At 39.5% G+C, this 23081-nt stretch overlaps 1 protein-coding gene across 3 annotated transcripts in view; it reads left to right on the top strand.

The window, feature by feature from the left end:
* Positions 1–23081, top strand: part of PICALM (phosphatidylinositol binding clathrin assembly protein) — a 63511-nt gene that overhangs the window by 38959 nt on the left and 1471 nt on the right. Inside the window, exons 12-20 of one of the 3 annotated variants that reach the window (XM_010706174.4) lie at positions 1244–1344; positions 10275–10382; positions 11240–11371; positions 11482–11512; positions 12478–12577; positions 13935–13958; positions 16053–16112; positions 18626–18730; positions 22172–22274. In XM_010706174.4, coding sequence (XP_010704476.2) covers positions 1244–1344; positions 10275–10382; positions 11240–11371; positions 11482–11512; positions 12478–12577; positions 13935–13958; positions 16053–16112; positions 18626–18730; positions 22172–22264 — 754 coding nt within the window. In that variant the 3' untranslated portion in view covers positions 22265–22274. The remainder of the gene's footprint in view (positions 1–1243; positions 1345–10274; positions 10383–11239; positions 11372–11481; positions 11513–12477; positions 12578–13934; positions 13959–16052; positions 16113–18625; positions 18731–22171; positions 22275–23081) is intronic. The other 2 variants (XM_010706175.4, XM_010706176.4) reach the window with 2 other exon arrangements.

Below are 23081 nucleotides of genomic sequence, written 5' to 3'. Positions count from 1 at the left end.
AAATGCTTCATGCTGGAGACAAGAGCATTTTCTTTTGAAGAACAAATGCTAGTTTGTCTTTGTTTAAATTCAGTTGCTGGCAGTATTACTGCAATGAGCAAAGAACAGATTGTACAGCAGAAGCTGTAAACGAAGTGGATTTGTTGGATTGCAAGTTCAGTTGCTTGCTACTGGATGGGATGCCTCTGATTAATCCTTATCGTTAACTTGAGCAATCTTTACTTGAAAATTGTTTTGACTCTTCGTGTTACAAGGCTGTGCTGAACAGAGCTACTTCTTAATAGGGGCAGTGTAGCAAATATGATTTCTTGATCTCTACTGGAATGAAATAATAAACTGAATAGCACAATCAGTTGAGTCAGCAAGAAGATAGGCAGAAATCTAGAGTGTCTCTTCTAGTCTTTAATCTCTGTGCCAGTCTGTTTTCAAACAATCCTTGGGTGCCCTGATCCTTCAGCATCTGTCCATAGCCATATGTGCCAATCTTGGTTTATTTCGTGTGCTGGAAAGTTCTTGGTGAACACCAATGCTTCAGTTTTATTTATTTAACAACAGAAATTTGAAGTATGAAATGAACTCTTTGCTAGACGATGTTTTATCATCCCTGTTACTCTTGAAGTCATTGTAACAGCTGTATTTAAGACTTCACTCTTAATCTTCATATGTTTCTGGATCTCAGTTTAGTTGTGAGTAGACCAGTAGGTATGTGTGAACTAGTTTTAATTTGCAGCTGATTTTGCTTCAGCAGTTGGCCAAGTGCTTCAAGAGTTCTAGTGTTTTGTTTTCCCCAGAGGTCTTTAATAGCTCACAAGTGTAAGCCAGTTTTTTGTTTCTGAACATCTGATAGTGGACAGGTCTTGTTATGTTCAGATGTAACATTTTGATGCTGTAACCCAATAAAGTGAGTTCCACAGTGCATAGAGCTTCATGAGGTTACTCTAAAAGCTGCTGCAGATCATTTGATCTTGATATGTTTTAACCCTGTTAGACTACGAGGAAGATGGTCGTGTTTTAGACAGCTTGATTTATCAGTCATTTGGTATAACAGAGCTTTCTGCATTTACCCTTTCTTGTAAAACATAATGTGAAATTCAGCAAATTTCATTATTTTGGTTTAGTTGCATCAACTTTTATAACTTCTAATTTGTTACAAAGCTCTCTTTATTGTTGACAGCTGCTAGCATTTGCCTTGCTTTGAGAACCGTGATGCAGTTCAAACACTTGTATTGATTTGTCTTTGTAGCACTTCAAAGCTGCCAAATGATCTGCTTGATTTGCAGCCAACTTTTCATCCTTCTGTACATCCAATATCTGCTGCTCCACAAGTAGGAAGTACCTGGGGAGGTAAGAATTCGGACTTAAAGTTTTCGGTTACTGTGCCTGTATTGCTGTGAAATGTGTGACCAGTCTATGAGGTGTTTGTTCCACAAAAAGTTGTGAAGTTGCAGAGACAAGTTAAGGATAGGGTAGAGGAATAGGGAACAAGTCAGATCAGAGTACAGATTAAAATACAGAAGCATGTGGTTATTGCAGACAATCTTAATTTGAGATGTTCCTTTAGTCATTGACCAGCAAAGTCATCCTCATAACTGCTGCCTTCAAGGACCGTATAGCAAGCTAAGGAAATTAGCTGTGAGAATTCATTTGTGTGAAGATGTCTGTCAGATACTGAACTCTACTGCATTCTGATTCTGAATATGGAATTTCTCAAATCACTATTTTATGTAGACTGTGAAGTTAAATTAATTTTTGTAAAATTTTCGGTTATAATAGGTGAGAATTTGGATGAGACCTGAAAAGAAACAATTGAAACAAATGTATATAGAAAGCATGGCAATCCAGATCCAGGTTTCAAAAACAAAACAAGCACCTCTGAAATACAGCAGGGAATTTTGTATTTAACTACAAAAAGAAACCGTGGCTGAAGATGTGAGGAATGAACTGTTAGATGGTCTTTACTGATACGAGCATGCCCTTAAATCAGGGAGGCAAGGCAAGAGTCTCTGAAGTCATGAATGCTATTGTAAATTAGTTAGAGCAGTTGCATTCATCTCTCTTCTGCTTTGCAGTGTTCCAGAATACTTCTGGTATAGGTAACAGGTACTGGTTGCTCGCACTGTTGGTTATACTGAATGAAAATTTAAAAACCTTGCATAAAGCTTTCTTCTTCATAAATGATGCTTAGTTTCAAATTTTACTGTCTTATCTGGAAATAGTTGCATAATAACTGCTTAATGTTGCTGAAAAATGGGAGTTGCTGCTTCAGAAAGCTTCATAAGCATTGGAATAATCACAGAATCACAGAATTGTAGGGGTTGGAAGAGACCTCTAGAGATAATAGAAGTAATAGAGATAATAATGCTGTTCTGCAATTTCATTTTCCTTTATGAGCTTTTTTTTTTTTAAGTCTTTCCAGATATCTAAGTGAACTTCGTGACACACAGTGTATGTTTTCTTCTTTCCTGTTTACTTCTGATGTGTACTTGGTGTCCTGTGTATCTTCTCCTACTGGTTTATAGGGAAATAACAACTCTGGTTGATGGAAGCAATAGTAATGTATGCCGTACCTTCCAGGAAAAAGAAAAAATTGACTTGTCCTTTCATTTTGCTGAGCAGAGCATCTTTGGATAAAGATGCAATGGGGAGCATATCAAGTTATGCATACAAATTTTTATGCCTGTTAGGCTTAGAATTCAGACACTGAAAATGTTTTGGCTCATCTTGTTTGCTTTCGGGAATATCTTCTGTTCCAGCTTGTTCTATTTATCTAATTATCTCATGGGTGAGAGATGGAAGGGGAGGTTATCGTCCACATGAAGGTCGTATCACAATCCAATGGTTTTAATTTTTACCACTTTTTTGTATTAAGAACCTGAAATTGAGCCTGGAGGTCCTTGTGTTTGTTCAGTGTTGTGTGTTATTTCTGGTAAGAGTCTTCAGTAATAATCACTGGTGTATCTGCTTCCTCATGACGTGTTTCCAAATACTTCTAAGATTAACTCCTTTAACTATGAAGATTTCAGGCTGTCTGCTGAAGCTGTAGGTTAAAATTCTGGGATCACACTTTCTTATTAACTTTCATTAAAAAAACAAATCTGTGGAGCTTTGCAGACATGAACGCTCACTTCACATAAGTGAGGTAGATAAGAAGTGCTTTCCACATTTTACAGATGGGGAAATCTGAGCAGTTAACTGACTTGCATGAAGTCATGCGGCAAGTCAGTGGCAGAGCCAAGAATGGAACCTGAGCTATTTCCAGTCCTGTGCTCTAACCACTGCACAGCATCCCTCCTTTAGGTAATTTTATGACATGATGATGTTTGTATTTGGTGTATTCAGTGACTTTGAGAAGAGTATCAAATCAGGTACAAAGTGACTTGCAGTGGACAAGAATCACTGCTTATGAGATTTATTCAGCACCTTTTAGGTATGTAATACAAGGACCAACTGTGTTACAAACACATTTTATTTGGGTTGCTGCCTTCCACTGCTATCTGGCAGAAAAGCTAATGAGGTTAAAAATTCCTAGAGAGTGGGTTCTGTTACTGCATATTTTTTGTTTCTTTTCTCTAAACTGTAAGGGATGCCACAGGAAAAATCTTAGTCTTTCTTCTCTCTCAGATCAATTGCTACTAGCTGGATAGATGGAAGGTAGAAGTCTGCAAAATTCCAATTACTTTTTTGAATGCACCTGAATTACTAATGCCTTAAAATAACCCGAAGGTGCAGTGATTTCACTGACACAAGCAGACACCAGGTGTATTCAGAGATGAAACAAGGCTTTAGTTAAGTGTCACTGTCAGGAGAGACAGCAATTGAATATTCAGTTTTTTTTAATGATGTGAATTACCCAAACCAGTTAATTCTCAGTTACCTCTGTCACAGGCATTGGCAGATTTTCAGATTTAAACACACTGGTTTAGAACTGGGGTGAGACAGACCAGCAAAAAGAGTTAGAGAGAAGATGACATTTCTGAGAAAATTCTCTCAAGTTTCATTCAATTTGTTTACTAGTCAAAACACAAAGCAACATGCAACTGTTGACATTTGGGAACAGAGGGTAGTAATTAATACCTACCCTGTTTTGTGTGTGTTTAAATAATTCCAGTGGACAGTAGTTTCAAACAAATATAGGAAAATAATGTGGAAAACAAACAAAAAGGCTAAGAAGAATAAAGGAAGCTTTTATAAGAGCTGTTTACTGAGATGGTTTGAGGACCATCCCAGCTGTTTGATCAGCTGTTTGCCAGTGATCAGAACTTGAGAAGCAGAACAGATGTATCAGTGTGGAAAAAAATCAGTTTATCCTGCCTGATTGGATTTTTTCCAATTTTTAAGAAGAACCAATAGAATGAGAAGAATGTGAAGCAGCAACAGCAAGCAAGCAGGAGTTGATTAAAGGATAATGTGCTGTGTTTTATTGTCAGATCAGTTTGTTCTGTGCATTCTGAAATAGCATTCATAATAGACAGAGGGTACATACCTGCAGGCAGGGACTCATTTCAGGTGCCTGGCTGTTTGACATGTCCACAAGTATGTTTGGTGTTATTGCCTAAGGCATACAAAAGCTAGTAGATTTTGTATTGCTGCTGTTTATTACAAATGGAACATTATTTAGGGTGCTTATTCTCTACTCACTGTAGGTTACTCTGATTTTGATAACTGCATAATTAAAATAAAATAATAATAATGCCTGGTAAGGTACTTGTGATATAGCCAGGCAGTCTGTGGAAGAAACCAAATGTTGCTGAAAATGAAAATGCATTAAGTCTGTGAAGAATAATGCATTTATGATTTTAGGACTTCATTTTCTTTAGGATTTGCATATGACTGACAGCTACATGTTATCAAACTGTATAGGATTTATAGCTAAGAATCAGGAGATCAGATTCAGGCAGAGGCAGTTTGAAAGTTCTGGTTATGTCTCAGTAGTATTTACTAGTTGTGGATGATCAGTGAGCCAACCTGGTTTAAAAGTTAAGTGCCAAAACTGTGAGGCACTCAAATCTCTCTTACAAGTATTACTCTGACATTTCCGTATATGATTTTGTCTAGAACAGTAAGCTGTGGTTCTAGGCAGTGTGATAAAACAGGGCTGGAGAATAAGGGAGACCTCATCGCTCTCCACAACTCTCAGAAAGGAGGTTACAGTGAGGTGGGCTTGGCCTCTTACATATCTAATGATAGGGTGAGAGGTAACTGCCTTGAGTTGCATGGGGAAGGCTCAGGTTGGATATTAGGAAAGGTTTATTCTCCGAACCGGCTGCTCGAGGTGATGGGTTCACTGGAGGTGTTGGACTGTGTACATGTAGCACTGAGGGATGCAAGTCAGTGAGCATGGTGGTGATGACTCCACAGTTGGACTGGATGATCTTAGTGCTCTTTTCCAACATTAATAGTTCTATGAAGCAGAGCACTTGTCTTGTTCATGGCCAATGGCATGTCCACAAGTTTGGTAATAAGGAGTATGCTTCTGTGCCTCGATACGTTTCCAGCTCTTGAGAATTTCATGATGCTGAGGAACACAAAAAGCATCAAGTTCCGAGATCAGTAGATGGAGAAGAAAAAGTTAGCAGCTTTGTTTGTTTTGGGATTGCAGCTGGTGGTTTTCTTTGCATACTTTTTTAAAGCCATTTGTAGACTGGAGTTGCGTTGAGTCATTACTTACCGTCTGGTGTTTTCCTATGGTAGGAGGCAGTCACTGCTTCAGTGAATTTGTTGCAAGTATTGGGAGATAAGACTGAGTAGAGCAAAAACTGCTTGTATTTAAAGTAGCATACTAACTTTCTGTATTAGACTTAATATAAAAGAAGCATGTTGTATAAGACCAAGATAGTACTAATTTATTTTAAGAACAAAAGGGTAGCTAATACACTTTTCCTTGGGCAGAGAATATATGGATAGTTCTGGTCAACTTAAAAATGAAATAGATAGGTCATCCCAATGATGACCTATCGGGGTAAAACAATACTACTTGGACTCTTCTCAACTCTTCTAACTCTTCTTACTCTTCTATACCTAGGAAGTAACATACAACTAAACCCATCTCCCTTTTCTTTCTCTTGCTTTCTGAAATTGGACAGATCCTTTTTCTGCTACTGTTGATAATGTTGATGATGCCATTCCAAACCTAAATCCTTTCCTTACAAAAACTAATGATGCTGCTCATCTGTCTGTGTCTTCTGATGTTTCTACTTTCACCAGTAGGACACCCACACATGAAATGTTTGTTGGTAAAGTACCGTTTTAAATTAATTACCTATTTCCAAACATTTTATTATTTTGGTTTCTAAAATATATTTGGGGGCTTTTGAGAAACCAAAAAGAGAGTAATGGATGTTGTTTTGTGCTACATTAGAAGTTGATTTAGTAGTTGTGTCATAAAAATAGTGTTAATATCCTTCCTTGATATTAACTGTCATGGTATTCTTGCTGATGATGGAACTTAGTTACAGTTAAAGCAGCTGTTTGAGTTTGTTTCAACACAGGCTCTTACACTTGGGAGTTTTAAGGTAAAATACTGTATGTGTCTGAGAATTAATTTTCTGTTCCTCAGGCTGAAGTGTTTTTTGAATGTTGGAGCTCACTGTGATTTTCTTACGCAGGGGATGTTTTCTGCAACTTTGTTGACATGCAGAACTGATAAAGCCATGGACATTTTGATGCATATTCTATTCATCTCTACTTACTAGGCAATTAACTAAGAAGTCATCACTTAGAAACCGTTAAAACTTAGTTTGGAGGTGATTCAATGTGCTGTCATACCAGAAATCCCTGTCACATGTCTGTTGGTGCAAGTACCTAGTAATTGGATTGCTTGTCAGTATTTTAGCTTTCTGAGGATAAAAAAAAAAAAAAATCAGTTAATGATGTGTCAGTTCTGTTCTTAGACTACTTGGTTTGAAGACAGCCTCACTGCACCAAAAGGGCTTTCTTTCTCAGGTTGAACCTCACTAGAACTGATCTCAGAAGAATCCAGACTGTCTTATAAGAAAGAGATTTGATAGCTCTGTTTCTTAACAAGGATAAGACAAAGGATCTCTTTGGAGATGCCACCAGTATTTTGATGAGCTTGTCTTAGTGGGGAAAGGAGAAGCAAGAGTCTCCAGAGCAGAACTCCTGTTGTGAGACTTCTCTCTGGAATTCTCACTGATGTTTAGTTGGTTGAGGCAGTAGTTTGCAAATACTGAGTTGTAACTATGGTGTGATGACTTGGTCTGTTTCTGATCGCTTTTCCCCATGTTTCTAATAAACTGGTATGGCTGCAGGCAAATGCAGAATGACCGTTTGAAATGAAGTAGAGTTATCATTCAGTCAGAGCAGCTTCCTGGCTGTGGTTTGTTCTGCAGTCCTACAGAAAGCTGTGGCAGTGCAGGGCTGTGAATGCACAGCTGGGTGGGTTTGTGGGGCATTCATCATTCACAGCCCAACCCTGACCTGCTGAGGATGGATGGCGTTGTTACATTGCCCTCCCATTCCAACATCTCACTCTTATGAAGTTCTGTCTAGAAGCAGTGTGTGACTTCCTGACATACTGTCCTATAAAAGTAGATGCAGCTCTAACAATAGCACAAACTAGGTGCTGTGATAATGTGAATACGGATTTAAAATAACTCTTTCTGATTCTTTAGATCATTACAATCCATTCACTGAACTAAATCCCTTTGTGGCAACCAAATATGAATCCACTGTTGGGCTGTATCATTATTCTTCAGGTATAAGAAAAATGCCTTGAAACTTTTACACTTTTTTCGAAGGGTGTAAAACATGGCATTTACTGGAAAAAAAAAAAAAAAAGAAAGAAAAAAGTGTTTATCTTAGCTGTAATGTTGAAAGTGTTTTTTTTCCCTGTAGTGTTATAGATGATACAAACTCGTTTCTTGTATGTCTTACCTGTATTAATTTTGTTCTGTTGTTTCTGTGTTGTTAGAATATATGTGGATTTATAGACTGACATTAAGTATTTGAATAGCAAATAGAGTGTATCTTGGTTCTCTTTCTGTAACTCTCCCTTCTCCTTTCCTGGCTTTCTCTTTTGTGTGACATGCCTTATCAGACTCTTTTTGTGGTCCTCAAGCTTACCCTAGTGCTTCTCATTTCCGCAATGAGCCTTCTTCTGTAGCTGGTCTCTTTGGAGGTAGGTAACAGGATGGAGCCTCACCTCAAACACCCAAGTTTGAATGTGTCGTGTGCCTGGAATTACTAGGTCTATTATTGGCTACAGAAGTGCCTTACTTACATTGGCTCCAACTTTGATTTCTGTAGCAGTGCTTATGCTAGATGTGCTGTCACAGGTAGCTCATCTTTTTCTGGTTTGTGCTTAAACAAGGCTTTAGTCTGAGAAATGAGTATCTCCCCATTTCAGGATTCCTTCTGTACGTGTTGCTGCATTAATCACCTTCACTGCTTGTGAGACACAGGGATTGGGATGTTCTGAGAACAGAGGTTCACAACATACAGATGGTATCCTCTGCATTACATCTGTCTAATCATTTGTGCAGCAAGGTAATGTCTGCACAGTAACTTGTATTGATGCTATTTCTGTAACGCCTTGCCAGCAGTTAGGTGGGCTTCTGGCTGTGACAGATAATAGTCTAAACCAGGAGGGGGAAGAACTGTTAACACTGCTGCTACGCAAGGCTTAGCAATACCTTCAATTCATGTTTGTGGAAAAGTTGATTCTTAAACACTATGAAGTTATGTTTTGTTTAAAAACACTAAAAATAACCAGCTAGAGTCATACCAGGAGAATGATTTGATCTTTTCACTGAGCCCAATTCAAAAAGTACCAAGTAATGTTTTGTCTTCTGGTTTATCTCGCTTAGCTTCGTATTGCTCGAAACATCTGAGAATATGAGAGTTTGGAAGGTTATCATAGCTTGTACCACTTAAGCCCATTTTTTTTAAAGAACAATATGAGTTACACTGTCAGATGTATTGCTATGGGCATGATTTGCAGGACATCCTATCACAGGAATTCTGATATGCAGTTCAGAGTCTCTGAAATGGCTTGTTACAACCTGATGCTGTACTTGTCACAAAGATACTCATTTTGTTTTGTTGTTTATTCACTTCCCTATCTTTTCCCACATTACTGCTTCCCTCATGTCTTTGTATGCTGTTCCAAGTTCTTATTTGATTTGTGCTTAATGGAAAAAATGTATTTTCTTGGTGGATGCTTTTGACTTGAAACTTTCGTCTTCCTTTAAGACAAATAGGAAAGGTGATCCAAATCAGCTCTTCTGTGAAGTTTGAGTACAAGGATTGCACCATGTGATCATTAAGTGTTAGGTGAAATCTCACTTGTTTTAGGAAAACATGAAGACCGAAATGAGCTGTGTCAGCATGCTAAATGTGATCTGACTATTGGGCAGGTCACTGAGGTGTTTTATTATTGAAGTATGCGACCCTTTCTTCTGTTTTTCCATATCATTAAAATTTGTTCAAAATTAGAAAAGCTAATTTTCAACACTTCAAGCATTCTTTGGTTTTTTTTTCTTACTTACATAGGAATAATCATTTCTATAATTGCATGACTTGAGATGTAGATGCATACATCTGCACAGACTTGTGTGTGGTGCTCTGTATGTAACACCAGAAAACATGAGCTTTCGTATCTGAGCCATCAACTTTATTTAGTATTGCTTAAAACTCACCGTGCTCTGCAGTGCAGTAAGGTCTCAGCGTGAAGAGGAAAAAAAGCATCTGGAGAACACTTAATAAAGATCATATTTGCTTTATAGATACATAGCAGGAAACACGTGAAGTAATTAATTTGTGCTCAAAAATAACTGTTTTAAAATGTTAGTATTAGGAATGTGTAATTGAAAGCATGATAGGCATGCTGGGGTAGTGTGGATTTTGCTCTAGCTGTATCTGAGAGCAGCTCAGCTAGTGGAAAGGCGGAGGCAAGTAATTTTGAAACAGATTCTGCATTTCCTGCAAAAGCACAATAATTTTTCCTTAAAAAATTGTAAGTACTTAAAGACAGGGATGGTACGAATAGTGTCAGATTTAGCAATGGAGGAGGATCTTCTGTGGTCTGTTGGCGTTCTTTTGAGACAGAAGCTTTTTTCTTGGGAGGAGTTCAAATTCCAACTCTCTTCCTATGAAAATTCTCCATGTTGGAGTGTAATCTGATCTCTTGAGGTCTTCCTAATCATTCCTTAGTACTGAAATAATCTACATATATGTTGTTTTTTTCCATAAAGAAGGCAAATTAATGAAGAAAACTTCACGCAAGTATTCAACTGCTTTATTTTTTTTCCATGCAGGGTTCACTCCGTCCCCTGTTTCTCAACCACAGCCATCAGCTGGCCTTAATGTTGACTTTGAGTCTGTGTTTGGAAACAAATCTTCTAATGTTGTCCTAGATTCTGGTGGTAAGACATCTACCAAAATAGATGACACATGTCCTCGTAGTCTGTGGTTTAATCATATGACAATGTTCCAGTTGACAAAAGAAAGCAGACTTTAAAGGATCAATAGCAGCATTCTTCATCTATCTTTTTCATACTGTGTAAGGAAAGGCTGCTTCATTATTTCTGTATGTATTCTGAAGAAACATTTAATTCCTTAAATCTTTTCTGCATTGGAACTTCACACTGTGAACAGCGTTATTCATTTTTAAGCGTTATCAACTGAATTGTGTACTGCAGCAATAAGTAGAGTTAAAGTTGCTTCCTAATTTTATTCAATGATGCAAAACATTATTAACACACTCAGTTGCCTATGTGTTGCTTTTTGATGCAGAGATTCATTTCAGGAAATGATCACATAAGGGTGAACCATCAAAAAATATGGTATTAATTTGGATTGTAATCATACTGAGAACCCTTTTCTGAGAATTGGGGAAGTAAATATTCTGGCCTTCTGACATTTAACTTCAGATGTTGGATTGGCTTTGGCCAAACCAGTAAAGTGTTAAAAGCAAACACTTTTTGATACAACTGAAATCATTTAGATATGCTTAATTTTGCTCTTTCATGTTTTGTGGTGGTTGTGGATTTGTTTTATATAAAATAGATGTCACATAGGTTAAATGAGTAGAATAAAATCTCCTTTTTCTGTAGTATCTCCTATATCCAAAGGCATAGTGGTTTTATCTTTTGTGTTCATTGTAGTGTTGCTAGGTTAAATTTTGTTTTAGCCTTTGTGTTGGGCTAGCTGTCTAATTAACTAAATATCACAAAGTTCATGGAAAGCCTAGGATTCAAATCGGTTTCTTTATCATTTCAAGGCTTTGATGAATTAGGCGGTCTCCTAAAACCAACAGTGGCCTCCCAGAACCAGAGTCTTCCAGTTGCCAAAGTACCACCTAACAAGTTAGTGTCAGATGATCTGGATTCATCTTTAGCCAATCTTGTAGGCAGTAAGTATTGAACAACTTACATAAAATACTTAATTCTTAAGTATTATATAAAACACTTTAATTCTGAAGTGAATAGTATTTCAACAGTGTCTTTTTCTACTTTGTGACAGATTTGGGCATTGGAAATGGAACTACTAAAAAGTGAGTATGCCTAATCAAAAATTGAGCTTGTCCTCTTGGTGGTAAAATGTTATGATGAAAGCACAGATTCAAACTTGTCCAGAGCATCATCATGTTACCCTTCAGAGCATGTTTGGGGTGGTGCTTTGATTCTCATCACATGGGATGTAACAAATTAAGAGATGCTTGAAATACTGTAGGTTGAGGAGTAACAACAGTGGCAAGATGCCGTCCTTTATCTGAGTTCTTTCAGGTTGTCTGTATTTCTAGGAAATGAGTTCAGATTATTTCTTTAGGTTGTAGTGATCGTATCACGCATTGTAAATGCTTCATGTGATCCAAGTGCATGCAGAACTACAGTATGTGAGACCACAAACCTCAGGCTTCTGCTTGACCTTTAGAGAAGTGAGTTTTGAAGCAGGGCCTGTTCTAGAAAAGCAGGCATCTGTTCTAGCAGCGAAGTTGAGAATGTGATCAGCAAATTTCATGCTTACTGGGGCAGTCTATTGCCAATTCTGCAGTCACTCTAGCAGAAATCTAGTGTATAGTTGTTCCTAACTAAACTACTTTGACTTCAGTAAAGTAAGCTAGGCTAAGCCATACCAGAGAATCTGAGCTTGAATCAAGCTAAGGTGGCTTTCCCTGGACATAGAATCATAGAATGGCCTGGGTGGAAAAGGACCACAATGATCATCCAGTTCTAACCCCCCTGCTACGTGCAGGGTCGCCAACCAGCAGACCAGGCTGCCCAGAACCACATCCAGCCTGGCTTTGAATGCCTCCATGGATGGGGCATCCACACCTCCTTGGATAACCTGCTCCAGTGCGTCACCACCCTCTGTGTGTTACCTTACCCTCAGACCTTTCTTCAACTCATTCGCTGAATGAGCGTTGGGAAATGAAAGTTTCAAAGAGGAAACGTTGTTCATGTTTTGTAAACGCAAATCGATTACTTTCTAACAATTCTTTTACAAATTTATTTGAAGCGATGTAAATTGGACTCAACCAAGTGAAAAGAAACTAACAGGTGGTTCCAACTGGCAACCCAAGATTGCACCTACAACTGCATGGAATGCTCCAACGCTGGTAAGTCACTTTAAAATATCGTGTTCTGTGTACAGACTGAAAACTGACAAATTTGGAAGTGACAGCTGCAGAAAAGAGGCAGTAGAAAATTGAAATAGTGATCAGTTTGAGATGTGTGCTGCTTGGATTTGTTTTTCTCAGCTGTGCAGTTCTAGTAAATTAGTTTGCAGTGAGATGTGCAAGTTTCGCATAAACTTTGGTGCTACTTGAGCAGTGTGTCATGGCAAGGTAGCTGGATTCATGTTTCAGTGAATTAACATGAAACCATGGACTGATGTATTGGGGGTACTTGATAGTCTAGTTAAGAACAAGTCTGACAGCTGTTCTTTAGGTGTGTCAATGTGTCAAGTGTGTTTACTATTACAACACTTAAGCTGTTCTGGGGGTGAGAATGGGCTGAGATTAATCGTCAGGTACTTCTAATTTATAATGCCCATTGTAGCATGTAGTATTGGCTAGAATTTTGGGTAGCCTGTCAGGTGAGAGTTCTAAACTAATATGTCCAAAATAATAGAAGATATATATGGGTAAGTCTCATGTGGTAATGGACCAGTTTTGCATGTGGATCCTGTTCACCCTTCCACCAGTGACTTGAAGAACTGTACACTGACAGAGCAGGTAACAAGAAGTCCCTGAGGATTAAGTGCATCTGACTCTGTAACCAACTGGGGGAGGTTGAATCCACAGTGCAATAACCAAACATTACGGATTAGGAAAGAGAGTGTCTCTCTGGATCCACCACCTCACCCCTGTGGTGACCAGTGTTACCAGCTCAGAGTCACACAGAAATGTTTGTGGACTTTACTGCAAGGTGTGTAGGTATTGAAGAAACTGATTTCTCGCTTCCTTTAGTGATTGATGGTTTGAGTTTATCTGTGTGCTTTAATCTGTTGAATAACTCATGTCTTGTATATGCATCTTCTTGTGATAAGTCATTATATTTAACAACTTTTATTCTTAGTTGCTGAGACACTTTTCTTCCTGTGAAACTGTTCTGTGAACATAAAAACCCAGAAACAAATAATCTAGAGGAAAATTTGCCTTCCTGTGCTGGTCTATTTATTGTGGAATTACCGCTGCTTGCTAAATAAATATGCTTTTGAAAAGAAGACTTCCTTGTCTTTGGAAAAAGGCATATACCAAATAAATGGACTATGCAAAGCAATTAAGAACATACTAAGGACAGTATCATGGATGTACCTGTCTCAGTAAATGACTTGAATTACAAGAATGCGTTGGGGTAGACATGTAATGTATTTGTGAACTAAAATGCTATCTGTGTATATTCCATTATGTAAGTATTTGCTTCTAATCCAGTGTTATTGCATTATGTAATTGTTCTCCCTGGGAAATACAGAATGGCATGCATTTTCCACAATACGTAAGTGAAACAACCCACAGCCTTTTTGCAATCAACTGGCATGCTGATATTAACCACTGCTGTTGCAGAATCTCATAACCTTCTTGCTATTTACACATTTCTCATTTTAAAATCTTTGGTGTGCCAAAAATTGAGCTTTTCCTAGCATACACAAACTTCATAGGTGTTCTGCAGGCTCTTGATTCGAATGATGGCATGGGAAATACCAAGATTATTTTTCCTTGCTTTAAACTGTACCATTTGCTGCCAGAGAGCTGGGGTGTGTGTCTGTGCTGCCTTCAATGCACTTGGTGAATTTTGAATGAAGATAAGATGTTTGTGTTTGAATAACTGCATGAAACCTCACGGGCTTCTGTTATACTTGGCACTTTATCCACATTTGTGGTAGATCTTGAGTGTTTTTCAGAGGGGAGAGACCAATATGTAATTAATGCTCATGTTAAGAAGGAAAGGCCGTGCTGACGGTTTACAAAGGGCAAGCAACATCCAATGCTTGCTGTCTGAGCAGTGCAGTCTCTTTCATTTCCAAGAGTTGATGTAAGCAGTGATATTGGTCTTTCCCTGAGTTCTGTTTTCATTGCAGGTGGTAGGTCCATTACTGGAGCAGTCAAAAGAAATCTATGTAGCCAATATGTTTAAATAACTTTGAAAGAACAACCAAAGTACCCTGAGAAAACAAGAATGCCTTTCAGAGCAGCCATTCTGGCTGTGTGGATATGCAGTCTAGATATTCTTGACGTGTCCTGATGGCAACTGAAATGCCAGTGGCACTGGCTACCACGTATGAAAAAGGCAGCTGATACTTTTGAACTCAGCTCAGAAACAGCTCTGCTGATGTCCTGTTCTTAACGTTACAATTCATCTGTTTAAATTCATTTAATTTATCTTAATTATGAACATTTCACCGCTTCCCTTTTTTCTGTGTTAATAATCTCCTGTGCATACTGGGAGGTGTGTGTTGTCTGCCTTGTTCTGTGTTAATCCCCATCACAATGGAAAATCAGACTTTTCCTTAAGAGAAAAGGAGGTGGGATGGATAAAACAGCAAGTTAGCTAAATACTAATAAACAATTTATAGCATGGAAAAAAAAAAAAAACATTTTTGTCCTTATAAGAGTTAATACTCATTTCAAAAGTGGCTGATGAAGCTGTAAAACAAAGACTGGTTTTGTAATGAAGAACTGTCTTCCATGTACTTTAGACTGCCTAAGAGTTATCAGCTGTTTTTTCCATGTATATGGTGCCAGGCTGTTTATATAAATGTAGCTCAGTCCTAGGTTTCCTCTGGCAGCATTCTGCCTCTATCTTCATGGAAGCTACTTTGGGGTGAGGATAGTACAAATGTGCCTGTAAGGTATTAGGGGGATTTCTAACCTATTCAAATTGAGTGCAGTAAGCAGATGAGGGAGAGACAGCGTGAGTTACAGCTCATGTATTCTAAGTAGAGAGAAATCGTTTTGAGGGCTCTGTCTGCCTTTGCATTAGTAAATGATCCTATTGTAGGTTTAGAATTAATTGTTTATCATGTTATCTAGACTTAATTTGAGACAGAGGAAGAGATGAGAAAAATCAGTTGAGTTTCTATTCTAATCAATAGATGTTAGAGTTGTGCTTATACTGAAGCATGGTAGGGAGATTCCCATAACATGTACATCCTGACTAAAAAGAGAATTCCTATAATGTCTACAAAACCAATGGTAACTTGGCCTTTCAGTCTTCAAAAATTCTCTCTTTTAAGATCCCTTGTGTACCACAGCTTCTCATTTTGAAATACGCTTAATGGAATTCTAAGAATTCTGCTTAATGAATATTCCTAGAATCTCTCTATCATATAATGTTCTCTAAACAGAAAGTCAAGAGGATGCCAGTATTCAAAGAGGTTAAAACCAAATACGTGATTATAAATTCATCAAGATGATCTAGAAGCTTTAGCCTAGATATTTTATCTCAAACAATTTGGGTCCATTTTAACACAAGACTGCAAATTCTAATAAGTTTACACACCCTTGCTATCTTCATAATAAGCAAAGTGCTGCAGCATTACCTGTATGCAGCCAATCCCTGCTCACAGCTCACCTCTGTTTTTCCCACTAGGCACCACCTGTAATGGCGTATCCTGCCACAACGCCGACAGGAATGATGGGCTATGGGATGGTAAGTAGCACTTCTGTAACTCCAAATTCAGGTGCTGTGTATGATTTGATCACTCATTGGATAATAGTGATTTTTTTTTTTCGGAACTACTTCACCAAAGGCTGAATTTTACCTCCTGGTGAAGCCACACCTTGTGTTCAGTTTTGGGCCCTTCTGGGCAAGAAAGACATTGAGGGCCTATAGGGTGTGCAGAGAAGGGTGATGGAGCCGTGAAGGGTCTAGAGCACAAGTCTTACAGAATCACAGGGTTGGAAGGGACCTCAAGGATCATGAATCTCCAACCCCCTGCCACATGCAGGGCCACCAACCTCCACATTTAATACCAGACCAGGCTGCCCAGGGCCCCATCCAGTCTGGCCTTGAACACCTCCAGGGACGGGGCATCCACAACCTCTCTGGGCAGCTGTTCCAGCACCTCACTGCTCATTTGTGAACAATTTCCCCCTGACATCCAACCTAAATCTTCCCTTCTTCAACTTAAAACCATTTCCCCTTGTTCTGCTGTTATCTACCCTTTCAAAGAGTTGATTCCCATCCTGTTTGTAGGCTCCCTTTAGGTACTGAAAGGCTGCAATGAGGTCACCCCACAGCCTTCTTTTCTTCAGGCTGAACAAGCCCAGCTCCCTCAGCCTGTCTTTGTAGGGGAGGTGCTCCAGTCCCCTGATCATCTTCGTGGCCCTCCTCTGGACCCTCTTCAACAGCTCCCTGTCTTTTTTTGTACTGGGGGCTCCACACTTGGGCTCAGAGGGAACTGGAGTTGTTCAGTCTGGAGAAGAGGAGGCTCTCAGGGGAGAACTTACTGCTCTGTGCAGTTCCTTAAAGAAGGTTGGGTTGAGGTGGGTTTGGCCTCTGCTCCCAGGTAACAGTGGTAGGATGGGAAGGAATGGCCTTCAGTCACGTGTTGCGGTGTCGCTTGAGAATTGCATCTCTTGCTGGCACACCAATTGCAGAAGTTCTTTGGTATAGACCTGGCCTTGGTGCATGTTGCTTTGAATGATTGTTCAAAGTTTTGTTCTTAGCTCAAACTTGAAAATATTTCTGAAATGGTGTTTTAACTGCCTCTGTTCTTCTTCATGTGTACAGGTATATAGCACAGCTTTGAGTGAATGAAAGGGAAGGGAATTTTCCAAAAACTCCTTGATCTATATAGTCAAAATTGGTTTAGTGGTATAATCAAATCAGATTCATAACTTGTATTTAATCAATAAATGAAAAACAAAAATGGCACATCTTATTCTGTGCAAACTCGTTTGTGGTTAAACTACTTGGGTGCTGATTCAAATCTGATCAGTGTAACTTAGCACTGTGATACTGGAAGTGGTTTCCTGGTGACTTTGATTCAGCACTTAGGGAAGGTAACATCTTCAGAAAGTAATCTTGTGTAAAGCAGCATTGATTGTGGTGTTAAAAGGCTGATAGGGAATGTAAACTAGAATTAATAATGGCTATGGTTCTATTGTTATGGGTTGCTGTTACTTGTTAGACATGCAGAGTGTGAGCAGATGGATGAGGTGGGTTATCAGAGTGATGTTTGGCGTTGTAACATCCTGAAAGTCATCCTGACTCTTTCATACTTTTCCAGGATCCCTAGCAGTAAGTTTTGACTTGTTTTACAACCTGCTTTTTAGTTTTACTTAAAAGCGTAGCTCTTAATGTGGCCATTTCTAAGCAGAGATTTAGGAGCCATTTTTTGTCAGTGAGGGCATCCTGGACAGGCATTTTTGTTGGTACTGCAGCTGACCTCAGCATTCCCTGGCTACTTTTTTCCTTTGTCTTCGCTGCATCAGAAATTATTCTAAATCTTTGTTAAGGTATTTTTCAAAGGGTCAGTTTTTCCTGAACGGGTTTGCCAAGTGGATGCCTTCCTAGTTAGAGTGATGGGTGGAGTACTAATATTTGTCAAGGAAAAGTAACTTGGATGGGATGAGTTCAATAGCACCAATACTGGATATTCATGCAAAGCTGAGCGGAATGCCAGAAGCAACAGCAGCGGAGATAAGAGTCCAAGCAAAATAAAACTTGACTTTAAGACCATTGATATATGTTAAATTGTTAATTTAGCTCAGCCAGCGTTGTAGAACACTTCAGGCTTGGATTAACATTAATTTTATGTGTAGTTTTCAGTTTTGTTTTCTTAAACTCCACCAGCTCACCAGCAGTGGAAGCTCTGAAAAGGTTCTTCGTACTTCTGGAGGCACAGACAAGCTCTGTTGTCAGACCTCAGTGTTAGTGGCAGGATGACCAGCACAAAAGCTTGTTTTTAAATGAGCATTTCAGTGTTTTTCATCTTTGCTACAAGAGATGAGCTCAGTTCTTACTGTGACTATTCCTTAAGCATGCACTAATGTTCCTTTCTAGTAACCTGTACTTGCAGAATACCATAGAAATGTTTTGACTGTGTATATCAAATAGGGCCAAGGCCTTTCATGCGTTGCTCTTTTCCTTTCTGTCCTTAAGAACTTGAAATGTATTAATGCTAGATGTGATTTAATGTTGTGTGGATTGTTTTCTAGCCATCACAGATGGGAGGTATACCAGTAATGACACAGCCAACGTTAATATACAGCCAGCCAGTTATGAGACCACCAAATCCTTTTGGCCCTGTACCGGGAGCACAGGTGTGTATGCTCAAAAACTGTTACCAAGGAGAAACTACAGCTGGATCAATTGCTCTCAAGGTGTTTAATAACTTGTATTGGGAAGTACATTGCACAAGCACATCGGTTCATGTAAGGATTGCTTCCTAGCTTCTGAAATCCAGGTTGATGGCATAAAGTTTGTTTTTACAAAAGCAAAGACGGAATCATAGAACCATAGATAATATCTTTAACTGTTGTTCCCCTGGGGGATATGACTGAGGGTTTCCTTCATTTACAGTGTTGTCAGGATATCCAGTAGCTGTACAAACAGCTGGACTCTGACAAAAATGGTGAGGGAAACAAACTTTGAACACTTCCACGCTCTTTTCAGAAAATAGTTGATATAATTGAGAATTTGAGGTATAGTGTAGCTAAAGGTGCATCCAAGTTTAGCTGGCAGACTGGAACTTCAGTATTAATGCTGCATGTTCGTTCTTGCCAGACAAATGTTTCTCGAAGTTCATGCTGTCCTTCATGATGCTATTTAAAAAAAAAAGCAGTAATGTGACAGTATTTTGATCTGACTATGAAGAGATCTCTTTGTAGGTGGCTGTTTAAAAGCATGAATTTATTACTTCCTTACTTTAGGTGCAGTTCATGTACTTGTGTATCAGTGCAAGTGTACAGGAGTGCGTGTGTTCTGGGAGCTATCAAGCGTGGAGGAAAAAGAACTCAGCAGTAGGTTGGAATGGAAAAGAGCCTCCTTTCACTGCTGTAGTCTGATCCTTAACAGGAGTTCCATGCTTCGTGTGGGCTGTGTCTATCTTCTCATTTTAGATCTTTGTGGATATATAGAGGTAGATACACATATCAAAGGTTTTATCTGAAAAAGACATTGTTTCTTGAGAAATGCAGCTTTCAATTGACTTTCTTATGGACTTCTGAGAGCTGATTTGCACGTTCCCTGTCACTTCAGGCAAGTGAACGTAGGTAACTTTTACATGGGGTGTTATACTATCTTATGGAAAGGATGAGCTTGACACTTGATAGAGAGCAAGTCAAATAAATACAGACAAGAATCTTCCTCAATTCTGAAAACATCAATGAGGAAATACTCCTTTAAAAAAAAATGTGGCTGCCTAATTCAGTTATAAACAAGTAGATCTGAATTGCTGTGTTGAGCCTTCCTGCTTCATTTGACATTGCAGGGTTGGTCTAGGTTGAATCTCAGCTGGCTGTCATAACAGGGAAAAGAGAAATTAATCACAAGTGAGGTGTGTAGAGCTGTATTTATTGTGCTTATCTGAGAACATTTGGTTCCTGCAAGGATTAATTTGACTGAAGACACCCCCTTTGAATCAGCACTTACTGTATGCTTGGGAAGGATTTTCCCTGAAATTTGCAGGCGTTGAATGCAACTTCAGGTGTGAAACTCTGGGAACTCTTTACCTTTGGTGGGAGCAGTGAGAGTTGATGGCTGCTGGAGGTGAGACTTGGGGCCTGATCCAGCAGTGTATGTTGTGTTTCAAATGACAAACTCTCTAAGTGGGAAAGATGGCTACCTTCAGTTCTAGACCTGTTGGCACTAGAAAAAAATGGGTGACCTGTGCTGTTAGCATTGAGCTCCTCTCCTAAAAACTGCCATGGTATGTTCTTGTTCTCCAGCATGTTTATAAGCAGAAGAGATGGATGCAATGTAGTTAGACATGGGTTTGTATGCATTACACTGCTTTTGGGCTTCCATTTTAATTCTGAGAGGAGTCTCATTACAATAAGTATTTGACTGAAGTTGGCTGGGGCATCCAGGGAGTACCGTGGTCAAGCTTTTTTCCCCTAGTATTTAATGTGAACAGGCTTCCTGAAATTCTGTCTCTATTTCTGGTTACTTGCTGATGTTGCTAATGGCAGAGCATCAAATCTACCAATCTTCCACACTGCTTTCAAACTGGGATGCTGCTTTGGACTTGATTTGGAAAATCTCCAATTAGTACCAATTGAACAGGATTTTTTTAATACGTAATGTCCTCTTCATGGTCAAATACTATGAAGAATGTGTCATGAAGTCAAGTTGCAATGGGCATGCCTTGAAGTTATGGCTCTATTTGGCTTAGTAGCCTGATTCAAATCCTGGAGAGTGGTGGGGTGTGAGCTATAGCTTTCCAAGGGGAAGAACTGGGTTTGAGAGGAGAGCTGCTGACATCCTGAAACTGCTTCTCAAGCACTTCCATTCTGTCTCATGGCTCTTCCATAATGTGTTTATGGGGACTGGACCAGAGTGCCTCACTTTTATCAGGGCTTCAGGAGGGACGTAAAGATTTCAATCCCAACAGCGTTAATCCTGAAAGAACTCCTCCACCCTGTATGCTTTCCAAGATATTGTGAAAAATATCAACTTGCAATATTTACGCTCTGGGCAGAACTGCAGTCCATTCCATAAATGTGTTCCCTGTCACACGTAGGTGGGCAGATGTTCTTGTTTCCAAAGGAAATGGGCCTTCCATGGAGTGGTTTTGCAGTGGGTATCGTGTGCAAGTACACATAGGTTGTTTGCAGCTCAGTTCCAAGTCAGCTGTTAAAGTGGTGGGATCAGAGATGGAGAAGGCTGACTCTCTGGAACTGCAAAAACATGCAGGTTCTGCGGGTGGAGGGCAAACATCACTTAAAGCACAGTGTACAACTGGGAAAGCACTAACAAAAAGGACAAAAGACTTAAAGAAATGAGAAAATAGCAGATATTCTTACAGATTGGGGGTTATTAGCCTCTTCCAGCAGCAGCTGCTGAAAAGCCAATACCTGTGCTTGTAAATTATGTACCTATATGGCTGAATTTGTAGGTGGTGCTTTAAATACATGGCTCTGTGATTTAATTTTGCAGTGGTTTCAGGTTCCAGTTCTCACTTAAAGGATGGCAATTGACAAACTCTCACTGTTATCTCTGCCACCAGAACATACCCTGTGTTCTCCTTCCAGCCCTTGTATTAAGAACAATCCATTAGCTGCTGTCCATCTTCTTAGGAATATTGCATTTTGAGGGAAGAGATGCTGAGAGCTCTTTCTCCTGCAGGAAGATACCTGGAGAGCTGCCACGCTCCGACCAGGCCCTTAGCCTTCTCTGCCTGCCAGTTCACAGCTCTACCAGTAAAGCAGAGAGAGAGAGCTAACCTATCCCACAGCATCAGGCTTAATGTTTTGAATCTTTTGAAGAAAACTGCTGTGAAAGTGCAAGTTTATTGGCTTATTTGGTAACTGGCACTTGAAGTTTCCTTTCTGGAGAGGCGCATCCAGCTTTTTCCTGCATTACACCAACCACAGAAGAGGCTTTCTGTTTTCCATATGACCAAACTCCTTGTTTTAATAGTTGATTTCTGCCAAGTTTGCCTCAGCTCCCCCTTGTCCTTTCATTACACGTTCAGCTTTCATATTCTGTCATTGAGACCTTTTTTCTTTTTCTTACCCTGTCTCTGTCGTCTTTCCTACTAGCTGTCTGCAGCATCCAGCCCTTCCAGTCAGAGTCCTCACAGAGCCTCAGGAAAGGACCCTTTTGCAGAGCTCTCTCTCCAGGATTTCTTGTAGAACAACTTAGGTATTGTCCATTATTCTGGGGAGATGCTGGTTTTGTGATGTACAACGAAGATGAAAGTTCTAATCAGAGTTTTATTTTCTTAAAAACACTTATAGATACGTTAATAAAAACCAGTCATGTTGAATTGGAAGCACTGTGGAAGTGACTTGGGAACTTGGTGCACTTGACAGCTTAAAGACCTGATCAAGTCAAGCAGTGTTTTGCTTCAGTTTGGAAATAGTTTGCTAGCTCCCCTCTGCAGTGCAAGAGCCAGGGCACACAGGGCTTTGTGTTGCAGCTAGGGAGAAGGAACTGGTTCCACCTGGTGTTTTCCATTTCATCAGGAACGTGTTTGTTATTCAGTGCTAGCAGCAAACACCACCCTGCTCCCAGCAGCCTGCTCATGCACTTCACCAGATGCCCAGCAGTGCAGAATGAGGTGCTTGGCTTGTCTGTGCGGGGGTTCAATTCTGGTGCAGCTGCTCAATGGAATTTTTCTTCTGCTCCTGTTCGTGTTGGGGTGGGTGGGAGTAATATGATGAGTGAGAACGTGGATCATTCTAGAAGACACAAAGAGAAGGCCTTTGTCATACAGAGCGTTCTGCTTTTCTTTGGGTGCTTCCTCTGGACCCAGCTGAAACGTGGCCATGGGCTCCCTGTGCAGCCACACTGATCTGTGTTACTGTGCTGCTGCTGGCAGTATTGCATGGAGTTGTTTGGTTGGACAGAATGGCTTAATTAAAGCAGATGTAGGTGGAAAAAGAAAAAAACATCCTGATGGCTTTTTTCTTTTTGTGAACTTATTTCTGTTCAAAACTTCAGACCTGT

The sequence above is a fragment of the Meleagris gallopavo genome, chromosome 1 (assembly GCF_905368555.1).
Source record: "Meleagris gallopavo chromosome 1, MGAL_WU_HG_1.1, whole genome shotgun sequence".
NCBI lineage: Eukaryota > Metazoa > Chordata > Aves > Galliformes > Phasianidae > Meleagris > Meleagris gallopavo.
The sequence above is the reverse complement of the archived record's forward strand: the minus strand, read 5'-3'. Positions and strand labels throughout refer to the sequence as shown.